At 39.1% G+C, this 14,120-nt stretch overlaps 1 protein-coding gene and 1 long non-coding RNA gene across 2 annotated transcripts in view; one reads left to right on the top strand and one right to left on the bottom strand.

Annotated features, from left to right (window-relative positions):
* The window catches only part of LOC136238467 (histone acetyltransferase p300-like), a 37,741-nt gene that overhangs the window by 8,898 nt on the left and 14,723 nt on the right, over positions 1 to 14,120 (top strand). Inside the window, exons 3-5 of the mRNA XM_066028997.1 lie at positions 6,687 to 7,444; positions 7,491 to 7,983; positions 8,169 to 8,285. Of these exons, the coding sequence (XP_065885069.1) occupies positions 6,687 to 7,444; positions 7,491 to 7,983; positions 8,169 to 8,285 (1,368 nt within the window). The remainder of the gene's footprint in view (positions 1 to 6,686; positions 7,445 to 7,490; positions 7,984 to 8,168; positions 8,286 to 14,120) is intronic.
* On the bottom strand, positions 9,906 to 12,127 carry LOC136238470 (uncharacterized). The gene is made up of 3 exons (XR_010692997.1): positions 12,032 to 12,127; positions 10,728 to 10,799; positions 9,906 to 10,212 (listed from the first exon to the last, which is right to left on the bottom strand). It is a non-coding gene; the product is annotated as an uncharacterized lncRNA (long non-coding RNA).

Below are 14,120 nucleotides of genomic sequence, written 5' to 3'. Positions count from 1 at the left end.
TTTAGAGCTAATTGAATATTTCTACAGGTGTTGGTAAACTATCAAGATGCAAACAGTTTTAAGTACAATTATCATCAAGTAAAGAATTAATTAAGTATATGTTACAAGCGTGTGATCCAGGTACTCTATTAGAGTAACCATAAAAACATTCAAGTATATTATGTACAAGAGCAAATTAGAACAGCTCAGCTTTTAGTGTATTTTAATTACTAGCATTTAAAGGATGTAGTGTATATAGTGGTGGCCAACTGCACACTATGATGTCAATAACTTGTAATGAAATGTCACACTCTATTATTTGACTGTTAAAAAACAACTCTTATTCTGTGAATGCTATCCCACTAGGGACCTGTGAGAAGGCTTAAAGCCAGTGAATAGCTACAGAGAGTGAGAAATATGTTACTAAAACATGAATAATGCACAAAGTCTTAATGTGGTTCCCCTCCCAAAAGTGTGAAGACTATGTGGTCCCATGCATGTTGTGATTGTGGTACAGCTCGCTAAAGTGCTATAATTCACTCGTTCTTTATCGATGTCATAAGACTGAAAATACAGCCATTGAAAAAGCTATAAAAATACAGTTAAGGGTAATAACCAAAAATAGCTATAGTGAGAACGATGCCACTTATTTTCTAATATTATTACTAACATCATCGCACTACTGGTTGCCATATATTGTACTAGTACAAAAAAATTAAAACATGGGAATAGAGATTGCTGGAAAAAGTAAAGAAACAAGAGTCAAACAAGCCAGCATATTAAACACACAGGGATCCCTATTCGGACTCAATGGATATGGTAGAGACTAAGGAAAAAGCAGTAGTTACCATATATCAGGGACAAATATAATGTTTTGCAGTAGACTGGTCATAATGTCCTGTCATGTGCAGGCTTGATTGGTTGTGGTAGGACTGAGTGGGACATTTCAATTAAGAGTTAGATTGTACATGGTTATTAATTCTGGTATCTACTGTTCACATCATTCATTACTCTTGTGAGCTACTGTAACATTGGAAACAGTGGAAATTGAAAACTGAAACTGGAAATGGAAAACTGAAATCATTCAAAACTTGTGAAATAGCTAATAGTACTCACTTCTTTACAAAGACCATCTCTATGATAAGACCACCTCATTATAGTGACCACATTATTTATACTTCATGACCACTTTAAGTATCATGTAAGGCTAACTTCATTTTCTCATTATTTAGTGACCATTTCAAAGCGATTTCAAAAAAGCTGTGGTGTATTTCATGAATTTGTGTACAAGGTCATCCATCGAGATCATATTTTTGTCTCGTATGAGGTTAACAGAATTATGGTTTAATATTAATGAGATGTTAACTCAAAAGTAGCTACACCATAATTATAGTTAGACCTAGCTGAAGTGGCTTTATTAACACGATTAGCTAGCTATATAGCTACCATCATTTTTATTTTATGATCTTGTATTGGAAACAGTAGACATCTTGTGCATTCCTCTGCCCAATGATAAGAAAATCAGTCTGGCTATACAAGGCCATAAAATAAAATATATAGCCAGCTAACCTTGTTAATAAGGCCACTTCATTATACAAAGTTTAGCCCCTAAAAGCTAGCTCTAGCTATATGGTGTAGCTAACTACTTTGAGTTAACATCTCATTTGTTTGTCTCTTTTACACTAAAGTAAAAATATGATCTTGATAGATGACCTTGTACACAAATTCATGAAATGCACCACAGCTTTTTTGAAATCACTTTGAAATATATGGTCACTAAAATAATGAGAATATGATGTTAGATACTTAAAGTGGTCATAAAGTATAAATAATGTGGTCACTATAATCAGGTGGTCTTATCATAGAGGTGGTCTTTGTAAAGATGTCATTTCACAAGTTTTGAACAATTTCAGCTTTTCAGTTTCAATTTCCACTGTTTCCAATCTCCTAGCTGTAACATTGCTGAGTAGGCCTAGTACAGTACATTCATGGCCACTGCCCTTGGGTTGTAAGAATGTAGTGTCTCCTAGCAACCAAGTGGTAGTTATGATTAGCAGTACAAGCCATAATCCAAACAGATCTATATATATAAAGCTGAAAAGCTGTCTGTCTGTCTGACGGTCATGCTGCTTACTCACCAGACTTGGTGCGAATCGACATAGTCTGTGCTGATAATGAAGTGCTCATCATCCGCCTACTCTAAGATTGTTATCACGAGTTCACGCGTGCTTCCGTTCGGTCTCTACAGCGCGTAGAAGGCCAAGGTGTAGAGAAAACTTGAGCAACATTCCTTTGAAAGCCACAGCACATACTGTTCAAGTGGTAGAACGCCTGACTAGCGTGTAAGAGGTCATGGGTTCAAATCCACGTGTTGACAGATTTTTTTCTTTCTACTCAGTACCTTTTTGTGAACACCTTTTTAAAACACGACTTTTAGCTCATCATATCTTGGCATGCAAAGCACGTATCGAGGCGGGATTTTAGCGAAATTAAACGCCCATCATCTGGCAACTCGAATGTTGTTGTAGCAAATCAATACGTGCTTTTGTTCGCTCTTTATAGGGCGATGAAGGCACTGGTGTAGGGAAGGATCACTGAAAAGTTGAGCTACATTCCTGTCAAAACCACTGATAAACAACTGTGGCGATTTGTGCACCTCCCTTAACCCCAAGTTATTATAACCAGCCAGGGTTCAATCCCCGCCTAGGTCATAACTTTTTTTTTCACTTTTGGGACCTTTTTGATGCACCTTTTTGCTCTATCTGTTCCATGCAAGTCTTCATCTACAAACTCTTATGCTCAGTTTTTCACATAATAGGGACTCTTATAGCACTTTTGGGACAGGGCAGACAAATTGCCAACATATTTGTCCATCTGTGTGTTGGTCCAGTGTGTTGTATTAGAGTAGGTAAAAACTTCTTTCACCAGTATCCAGAATATCTACATCTTTGTTTTAAGCACATAGGTGTGCACTGACATGAAAAACTGTTTGTTCAGACTTACCTCAATACTGCTGTAGTAATAGGCAGCTTGCATGATTGAACAAATACTACTGTGCATCTGAAAAATGATAATACTGGAACCATGCAGATCCATAGTTTACACCGAGGAACTGCATCTGACCTGGCACAACTGTTTCACTATCCTGCTTACATGCTTTCACTCTAAAGATTCATACATTACCTTATTGGTCAATTACACTGCAGGTGTTTCAAAACTGGGTTTTTGTATGGCAAGAGGTATATGTGTCACTGCAACATCAGAACTGAAAGTGCATAGGACAAGTTCTGAACTTTTGCTTGCCATGCAGTAACTATAACTGCAAATTGTGTTGACTTTAAATTATGCTCAAGTTCATTTCTCTTTGTGACAGTCGGTAAGGTAAACATCAAAATGTAGAAACTGAAACTGTACCGTGTGTACACAACCTGTATGTAATGTAGGGTATACTGTATACAATTGCCTTAGCTCGCATGCAGTTTAACTAATTAGCTAGCCTTGCATGCATGCTTCACTATAAATTATTATGTACTGCATAAGGATCATGTACTTTAAAGCACTATCGACATACATGCTACACAGCAAATAAAGGACACTAATATTTATGCTTGGTTCCCAATATATTAATTATTGTTGCATTAGTTCTCATGTAAAGCAGCAAAGGTTTCGTTTGTTCTATACAGCACGTTGAAGTCACTGGTAGGGAAGATGCACTGAATAATTAAACTACATTCCTGTCAAAACCACAAACAATAAACTTTAGTGTTTTGCATCATTAATGACATAAGAAAACCTCATGCTCTTTAAAAAATGTTACATCACCATGTACCCAACATAGCTACATTAGCAGTGCTGGTGTTTAATGCTTAGTCCCTCTTCGTGGCATTAAAATGTTTAATGTGGAGATGGTCCTGCACATAGGGCAGGTACCAATGCTAGTAAACTATATTCCTAAGTCTCCATCCCTTAGCTAGGACATTATGTCTGAGCAAACTAAGTTATGGTCGGACACAGAGGCTATTGGGACAACAAATGTCTGGTGACCGACTGTTATATTTGTTTCTGATCAGGGGCAGATAAGTGCTGAGAATGCTTCTATATAAATGTTTATTTGAGTCCAAATAGAGATCTCTGTGTGTTTAACATGCTGGCTTGTTTGACTCTAGTTTCTTTACTTTTTTCAGCAATCTCTATTCCCATGTTTTAATTTCTAAAATTTTTACACTAGTTTGTTTACTTTTTGTAAATCCATTTATGGATTACACAGTACTAAACATGTATATCATCATTAAGATATTATCAGAGTTAACAAATACCAGTGTACAAGTATTGTTTCCCAACAATTGAATGTACTTTGTACTATACAGCTTTGATATATCCGACCATAGGTAGTTTGTGGTCAGCAATAGTGTATGGCTTCTGATTTATATACACACTTGTGTAGCTATGCGATTACAATGAGCCTCATCCGCAATTACGAAATGTGACTTCAAATTTGACGATAGTGGGGGTACTTTTTCATGCAGTCATTGAACTGAACGTTTGTTATACTTGGAATCATTAGATTATAATGGTAAGAGGTAGTAAACGTGTTGTGACAGTGCAAAAAGGGATTGTCTGGCGAAACCAGACTAAAACTAGTAAATGACCAGCAAATATGCTCATTTGTACTGGAAGTAAGTATATATAACTCACCTTGCCCTTGTGTGAATATATGATCATTATCATAGTGAAACTCCATCTCTTCCAATACCCCGTGTACAAAGTACCCCCAATATTGCTGCCATTTTTATTTTGTGACAGATAAGGCTCATAAGTCAAGTACACAGTGATTGCTGCTCTGGTATGAACTTAACATATTGCAGTTAAAATATATCGTATAGTAAAAAACTTTGGCGAATTTGGCGTATAGTGTTTAATTCGCCAAAGGTTTTTTGCCAATTATTTTATGATCACTAGTCTGGCGTAGCACAGCCCTGTCTACACCAGACTAGATGATCACATGAGCACATTGAGTAACTAAAACTTGAGATGAAGGTCAGCTCGTACCACCACACAATAGAGATTGAGCTGACTTTGGAGATCTTCGAAATGTGTCCCACAGTTGTAGCTAAGCACTCCTTCGGGATAGCATTTCCAACCGGCTTCCCGTTCACACGTCAGCTAGTTCATCGTCTCATGATGGATTTGGCCAAACTGATACTGTGATATATGTGATAACCTCTGCTACTGAAAAGTAAATACGGTCGCTCTCGGCATCACAGGAGATAGCAAAGCCCGCACGCCTTTGCTAGCACGTCGTTAGATCAGTAGTTACAAGTACTGCTACAAAAAATAATGCTAGCTACCTACACTTACTACACTACTTAACTAATGAGTTGCTTGATGAGTTGACACCTTGTTGTTATCCTTATGTACTATAGAGTAAAAACTTTGGCGGTAAAAACTTTGACGAATATTATTTCAATCACCAAAGTTTTTTCTGCCAATTTTTTCAACAGAGGGGTTTTGTCACACTTTTTTACCACCAAAGTTTTTTACTATATGATATAGCGTTTCCAAATGAATGTGTTAACATAAATAATAGGTTGGATACTTATTAACGCATTAACATCATACATGGTGGTTACCCTTGCAGAGACTAAGGTCAGTGGTGAAGTGAACCTACAAGAAGCAAATTTGCTTGAGAATGTTATCATTGTAATATGCATTTAAAAATAGGTCATGGATATGAAGAAAGACATAGGAAGGAAAGTAATGTAGTTTTTATCCCCAAAAAGTGAACAGATTTTCCTGTAGATCAGTGAAAAAAATGAACAAAATGGCATATTCAGCTTTTTTTTTGTTCCTTTTGACTTTATATTCTCCAGTAGGCCTATACTTCTTCTAAATTAACTTTTAAGGCTTTTTGTAGTCGGGGAAGCTTTCTAAGGTGGTGTTTAGGTGAGTGTTCTATTAGGATTTGGGCAAAAACATAGGTGGTCTCTATTATGAACCACTACTGTGGTTCATGATAAACACTGGCTTATTGAAGGCAGTTCCCTTTTTGCAACTGTTTTACAAAAGAACATGTGTATACAGTGTTTTGCATGTCGGTTGTCAGTTGTATAAAAATTCTGAATGGGACTCGCATGAATACCAACCAATGATAGGCGGCCAGGCTTTTTCAAATTCTTATGAAGTTTCTGACTGACTGTTTTTCACGTGATATCACCAATGAAAGGAATTGTAACTGACAACTGTCTTGCAATCTACTGTATCTATAATGGTGGATGTAGCAGATCTTTTGTCTGTTGTGATGCCAAGGCCAACAATGACAGTGGATCATATTGTATAAGGGGCTTTTATTTGTCTAGTGTGCACACTAGCTCCACACACTATAGCATGTAAAACACCTCAAGCAAAATTCATATGAATGGTATATTACTGAAGTCTTTCTCAGATTCAATTTCAGGCAGCTTAATATTCAATCATTTCTCTGGGAAGTTCCCACAGTTGGTTTCAAAATGATTGCTTTATTAGGGTATCTCAATTATGGTGTTTGTATATAGCAAGCATTTGCTTTTAATGTATTATTGATAGAAGGCCTAGCTTGGATAGTCTGGGTTTGGGCTATGCATCACATTAGGTTAAGAACAATACTATAGTGCATATTAAAAGGAAATTAAGTTTTGGAATTGGTGATTGCATGTTTTTGTTTTGTTTAGATACTCACAACATCAATAATGTGACTTTGGGTGGACATCCGACAGGTAATGACCTAATGTATGGTGGTCGGCCTCCCATGCAACAACAGGGAATGTATGGGATGGACACAGCCCAAAGAGTTGTGGATCATGGCGGCTACTCCATGAATCATTGCATGATGTCTCAACGACAACAGATAGGTACCCTTCAGTCATCAATGCCCAGGATGATGGGGCCTACTGCAGCTTCAGTTAGTCCAAATGCATTTGTGGGAGTCAATAACAATCCCCAGATGATCAGCAGTATGAATGCTTATCCTGGAATGAATCAGTTCCCACCAGGAATGATAAACAGTTCTCAACCTCAACAACAACGACATCTTCAAAAATGGATTAGAATGTCACCAAACCCTGGTGGGATGAGAATGGGTTTTTCAAATACAGGAACCCACGTCAGACTGATCAGCCCATTCCAGTCACCTGTGAATAGTGACAATTTTAGAAAGTATAATTGGCCACCCCACTCTGGGGGTGAACAGAATCCTGCAATGATGGCAGTCCCTAAACAAAGCAGTTTCATCCCATATGAGTCACCGAACAGTGAAAGGCCTATGTTGTCACTACCACCATTGTCATCACCCAGTTATAACTCATCATCTATTTCAATTCCCTATGATAGTACATATCAGTTACTTCCCCACAGATTTAATGATGCATCTTTGCCTGGACCATCAAGTCAGTGGACTACCAGCTTAGCAGCAACCTCTACTACATCACAGGTGAGCATTACATGACAAAGTCTGTACAGATTCATATCTTATTTAGGTTGTGACAAGCACTTCTTCCACTTCAAGTCCTAACACAGAACAGCCATTAGACAGTTACCATTCTCTGACCTCCAGCATGCAGCCATTATCTGCCGGGTCTTCTCTTTTCTCCAGCAATTCTTTAACTGATAGTAGTAATAGTAGTAGTACTGTGATATCAAGTGGAACCACCACTAGTGGAATTGTTGTATCTAGTACCAGTTCAACACCAATGCAGCAACTAAAAATAGCCGATTCAGAACTTTCAAAAATGGAAAACACTACTACTGGTAGAGCTGATGGTACACTCACCAATCTTCAGCCAGATCCGGAGAAGCGCAAGCTCATACAGCAACAACTTGTTATAATCCTCCATGCTCACAAGTGCCTGAGAAGAGAGCGAGAGCAAGCAAATAACCCTGAGTACCAACCATGTAAATTGGCTCACTGCCATACAATGAAAAATGTCCTTATCCACATGAACGAATGTCCTGATGGTAAAGCATGCCAAGGTACGTTTAACTGTTAACTGTTAGACTTGGTGACTTTGTCTTATTGCTTTTCAAGTGTTTGTACACAATTGTCCAATAATTACAATTGACTTCTGGTAATATATAGATTGGGAAACCCTATTGGCTTTGAAAAATGTGGTGTGCTTTAATTGGTTACTATGTGTTTTGTTTTGTTGTCACTACAGTTCCCCATTGTGCATCATCAAGACAGATCATTTATCACTGGAAGAATTGTAGTCGACCAGACTGTCCTGTGTGTCAGCCATTGAAGGATGTAGGTGGCAATAGAAGTGAGCTAGATGGTAGGATTTTAGTATGGGAGGGTGTAGGTTGTCTACAATTATGTCTCATTTTTGCATAATGTAGTGTATAGACAGGTTAACAAGAAGGCATGGCACTATATTACATCATTTTTGCATAACGTAATCCAGATTTCTGTAGGAAAAAAGATCAGGAAATTCAATGTAGGGTTTTCGAAGTGTTTCTGAGTACTGCATTACTGCATCAAGTAATCACTACCCGAAGTACAAACCTTGTAGTCATATTTACGGGGTAACTTTTCTATACAGCTGGTTCATGAATGCGAAATTTAAATTATCTCCTAAAAAATGCTTTGACATCTGAAAGGTAATTTATTTTACCATGCCTGAGTTTGTAGATAGTTTTAGTCCTCAAACTACCCATTTTTATTGTTGCTTGATTGATAAATTCCAGTTGACATTGCATTTCTTTGCCCTACAAAAATGGCTGGTAATTTAATTTGCGCATGCGGCACATTTTTATGATCAAACCTCTTCATTAAACATGTTATATGTACGTATGTAGTGCATTTCTGTATGTGCTGAGCATGTATGTATACTCTTGATTATGGTTTGGGAAATTACTGTGTATATAACTGGCTGGAGGCAGCTCATCTCAAAAAAACCCCCAAAACTGTTGTAACTAGTTATTCCACATCATTGTATCAAGACTCACGGTAGTGAGTCGCGCGGCCAGTAAAGCAGAAACGCGTGCCGCAGACAATAAATGACGCGACCACTACGTGAGGATTTTACAGGAACGAACGTTGTCAAATTCGGCCGTCCTGTAACTCACCCGCCACTTACGCTATCCCTCTGAAACTCTAGAGTTGAACTCATCGTGTCACTAGTAACTACCACACAAGCAGTGAAGCAAATCCATGCCGATTGTTTCATGATCGAGATTGCCGACATCAAAGGGGAAGTTTCATTTATTTTTATTTATTTTTTTATCGCATGCGGTTAGACGCAACCGCAGGTGTATGCCTTGCGTTCCTTTGTGCATTCCAAACATTGATTGCCCTGCTATCGCTTCAGTATTCACTCAATCGCCTCAAGATTCACATCATCGATTTCACCATACATGATTATCCTACAGTCGTAATTTCAGCACCAAACGAAGTTTCAGTCGTCCTCAGTCGACCTAGAGGCCAAATACAAATCCCAGATTGTTGTTTTCCGCAATACTCGCTTGGCATGTAGGGCAATGTGTCTTTAAACTGTTCTAAAAGTTTCGTTTAGATTGAAACATATGTTTTCGAGAATGGCTAGTTTGAAATTTGAATTTAGTCGCCCCTACGTAATTTGCTCTCTCTAAGAATTTTACTCGGAATTTAAAGAATGACGCAGAGCACAACTGCGGTCACTGGGTATTGATGAACTGGCGCTCTATGTAGTTAATCAGTGCATAAAGCCACAAAGAAGTGTGCTGCCATAGATTATAGTCCACAGATATAATCTATGCTGCTGCATACCATCGTTCGTTTTTAACAAATTTAGTCGCCCCCACCGTGACGTAATTTGTCCTCTAAGGGCGCGGCTTAAAGAATGACACAGAGTACAACTGCAGTTACCAGTTGTTGACACAAGCTGTGAGTAATTAGCACATGTAGCTAGCCAATTGTCACCATGCATTATTGCATTTTATAGCACCCCCGGCCCACACAAATATTATACATGTAATTACAACATACAGAGGATACATGAATGCCAAACACTTTTCACAACAATAATGTAAGAATTGTACAATAATGACTGTAATATAACAGCTATGAAATGTTTTCCAGTGGCCCGCCATGGTAGCAAGTCTCACATGACGGCATGTATATTCATCCAATCCAAGCACAATGGGAGTAACACGTAAGTATGATGACAAGTTGGTATGACTCCATTTGTAGAATCCAGATGAGTGGGTGTGGCTCCAGTATGTCTAAACAGTTAACAAACATTCCTGTTGTAAATACGTGCTAGAGTTGCAATATAATAGTATAGTATTTAAATGCAACAATACATAGTCTCCATTGCATCACTATCAGACGACACTAAGTGGAGGATATTGTTGCATCTCTAGTATGTACACTCTATCAGTACAACCTGTCTTAATGGCCACCAGTATAGAAAGACAACCTCTCTTGAAAAGCCAATTCTAATTGAGAATTTATACACTGTTACCTGCTTATTGAGTGAAGGTGGCAATAAACAAGTTCCACCGTAATTTATACACATGATCTGATCTGTATATTGTCAGTGGATGAGATCCACTTGGCCAGGACAAAATGTGACCCAAATGTCCTGGATGATCCATACTCAACCCACTTATGACCCAGTGGCACAATGGAACTGAGTATAGAGAATACATTTATATTTATTTCTAAGATGTGTGGATGTGTGGATGTGTGGACACATTACAACACATTACATGTACATACAAGACATGCTACATACTGTTTTAGCATTTCAAGTCACCACATTATGTACGGACCAGTCAACAATGCTTCATAGTGCCCATCAGTAAACCTGAAGAAAAGTTACGAAAAATAAAAATTCACATAAGTACAATGAAACCTCATTAATATGGCCAGCTGTGGAACCAAAAATTTGGCCTGAATAACAAGGTGACCTTATGAATGAGGTCATAAAGTACTGCTTAGCTATATTTGGGATCTACTAGAGGTGGCCAATATAATGAGGTGGTCTTATTAAAGAGGTGGCCGCTAAGTGAGGTTTCACTGTACATACAGTTCACAATAGTGAACAATATTAATGGTTAACAATATACACTGAAACCTGCAGGTCACTTGTGGAAGATTGCTCTCTACACAAAATGACACATTCAGAGATGGATGATACAGTAACACATTGTGACTTCAATACTCGTGATGTGTCACTGCTAGGCAGCAACCATATACACAGCACTGCCAATGCACAACATCGCACTTGTTTGTACACACAATTTTGCTCAAGATTTTACAAATTGATAATTAAGGGGTGTGGAACTAGCTGCTCGCTCGAAAGACTGTGTGGAGTTGTTTCCCTTCTGTACAAGTGGCCACCAAGACAGGTCCACTGTGGATGAAAGCCAGGCATTAGATATTTCATGTGTTGAAGGCATTCCAGGGCTTCCGGTAGTCTCAAAATCTCACCACAGTTTAACTCAGGCAGTGTTGTGGTCACCACTAAACCACTGGAATGCTGTGTTATGTGAAAAATATATCCTATGGATAATGACTTCATCACTTCATCACTTCATCAGGAGCTTATAAGGACCAATAGTGAAACTTTTTACACTTTGGGCTGACAGCCAACTGCCTAAGTCTGAAGCAGTGCCTTTGGTGCTCTAATAGATTGGCTGCCCCCTTGCTGCCAGCACTCACTGTCTCATACGTTGTCACACACTAAATCCATCTCTATAGCCAGTTAGAACGGTATGCTTCTTACCTTTTTTAAGGCGCAAAATGCAGCCACCTCTTTAAAAAGCTAGGTCAGAAAATTTTTGTCCCTACGGCCTGAATAATGACCAGCTTTCACTGTACTATTAGTGATTAGTGATCATGGAGGATTATTTATTAAGATACTAAGATATACAAACACTACAACCTCTAAATATAGCAGTAAATTTTTTACCCTGGTCCAATGTCTAATAATTGCGAGAGACTCTACTGTGACAAATACATGTTTATCATGATATGTGCTAACCGCCTTTTTACAATTAAGTTTTACAACACAAATACATGTATAATTAAACTCACCAATTGTGACTAAATCCCTTCAACACGAAAAGACAAGTAATGAGACAACCTTGGAGACAACAGCCTCACAAGCCTATTCTGGTGCGCTTATTTAGTAGTAATATAAATTTTAAAGGAGTTTATTTACAACAGGACATAATTACGCGCCCCTCTATTGTCTCTGTACATACTTGTCTTTTCTTTACTATTCTCATTTCATTTCACAAGATCTCTTGGCAGGGGCGTAGCTTCTTCACTTGAATTAGTCAATGCTTGAAGTAGATCGAGATACTCTAATAGAACAGTCACATTTCTACAAGTGCCATATTTTTATATTGTAAAGTGTGTAAGTAGCTAGTAATTTAAACTATACAATCCAATGCTAAGCAGAAGTTGTAACTATGCTAAATATTGATTGCAGTGTTACAGCTATTTTGTGACTGCTCTAATAGAGTATTTTGATTGTTTTAATGCAGTACAAGATGAAAGGCAAAGTGTTATTAAGGGTTTACTAGTTAAAATGGGTGTTAGTTGACTGCAGTTGCATGCCACTAACAGGGCCGCCTAGAGAAATTAGGGGGCCCAGGAAAAGAATTAAAGAGGGGCCCAGGGGCAAGGAAGGGTCTAGACCCTGACTGCTCTATTAGAGTATATCGATCTTTCTTTAAACAGGCAATTAAGGGGCCCCTTTTGGGCTGGGGCAGGGGGGAAATACCCCCCCCATGTGGGCGGCCCTGGCCACTAAGATTACAGTTATATTTAAATATTCTGTCACTGTAATCTGGGGTTTCTGTCAAAACCATGGAAACTCACCTACTGTTATCAACAGTGCATTGCTTATTCTAACAAAAAGTATTGAAATCCCATCCAAAAATAGCTTATAGATGTAAAAAAGTGCGCGTCCAAGTAAAGCAGAGTTAACTGCGACAAAAAGTAATGATATCATAATGCGGCCATGTACGAGGTGTGCAAGTTGTAAAATTCATATTAGCTAATCAGATAATACAATGTTATTGTTAAAGTGTTAATGAGAACTATGTGCTGCTAGTTTATAAGTGTGTGAGCATCTTCATAAATGCCACACAAATTTAATTCTCAATAAAGCAATGTGTATGCTACGAACAAAGGAAAGGTGGACAAACTCAAACTATTTATTGCTATCAGAGAATCTATACACATTGCTTTATTGAGAATTAAATTTGTGTGGCATTTATGAAGATGCTCACACACTTATAAACTAGCAGCACATAGTTCTCATTAACACTTTAACAATAACATTGTATTATCTGATTAGCTAATATGAATTTTACAACTTGCACACCTCGTACATGGCCGCATTATGATATCATTACTTTTTGTCGCAGTTAACTCTGCTTTACTTGGACGCGCACTTTTTTACAGCTATAAGCTGTTTTTGGATGGGTTAGAGATTTACGTGTTAGAGTACAAGAAAAAAATAGACCGAAATGCCAGACACCTTTCCTTAAGGCTTCATAAAAAAGTGAGTCATTGTTATTACAGTGGTTATACAGCCTTCCCAAGTAGCCCAATGAATAAACTTAAGAGTTGATATTATGGTTTTGGCTAATAGAGTTAGGAAGTCTGCCTTCACAAGCCAAGATTAATGACCGGACAATGATGACAGATCAAATATATAGGTCAATTAGCCTGACAAATGTCCGGTCTCTGTGCCTGCCTGCCTGCCTGCCTGCCTGCCTGCCTGCCTGCCTGCCTGCCTGCCTGCCTGCCTGCCTGCCTGCCTGCCTGCCTGCCTGCCTGCCTGCCTGCCTGCCTGCCTGCCTGCCTGCCTGCCTGCCTGCCTGCCTGCCTGCCTGCCTGCCTGCCTGCCTGCCTGCCTGCCTGCCTGCCTGCCTGCCTGCCTGCCTGCCTGCCTGCCTGCCTGCCTGCCTGCCTGCCTGCCTGCCTGCCTGCCTGCCTGCCTGCCTGCCTGCCTGCCTGCCTGCCTGCCTGCCTGCCTGCCTGCCTGCCTGCCTGCCTGCCTGCCTGCCTGCCTGCCTGCCTGCCTGCCTGCCTGCCTGCCTGCCTGCCTGCCTGCCTGCCTGCCTGCCTGCCTGCCTGCCTGCCTGATGCTTTCAGGCAAGCGTAACTC

Source organism: Dysidea avara, chromosome 11, assembly GCF_963678975.1.
Source record: "Dysidea avara chromosome 11, odDysAvar1.4, whole genome shotgun sequence".
Lineage (NCBI taxonomy): Eukaryota > Metazoa > Porifera > Demospongiae > Dictyoceratida > Dysideidae > Dysidea > Dysidea avara.
Note: the sequence above shows the minus strand (reverse complement) of the source record. Positions and strands in the feature narration are given on the sequence as shown.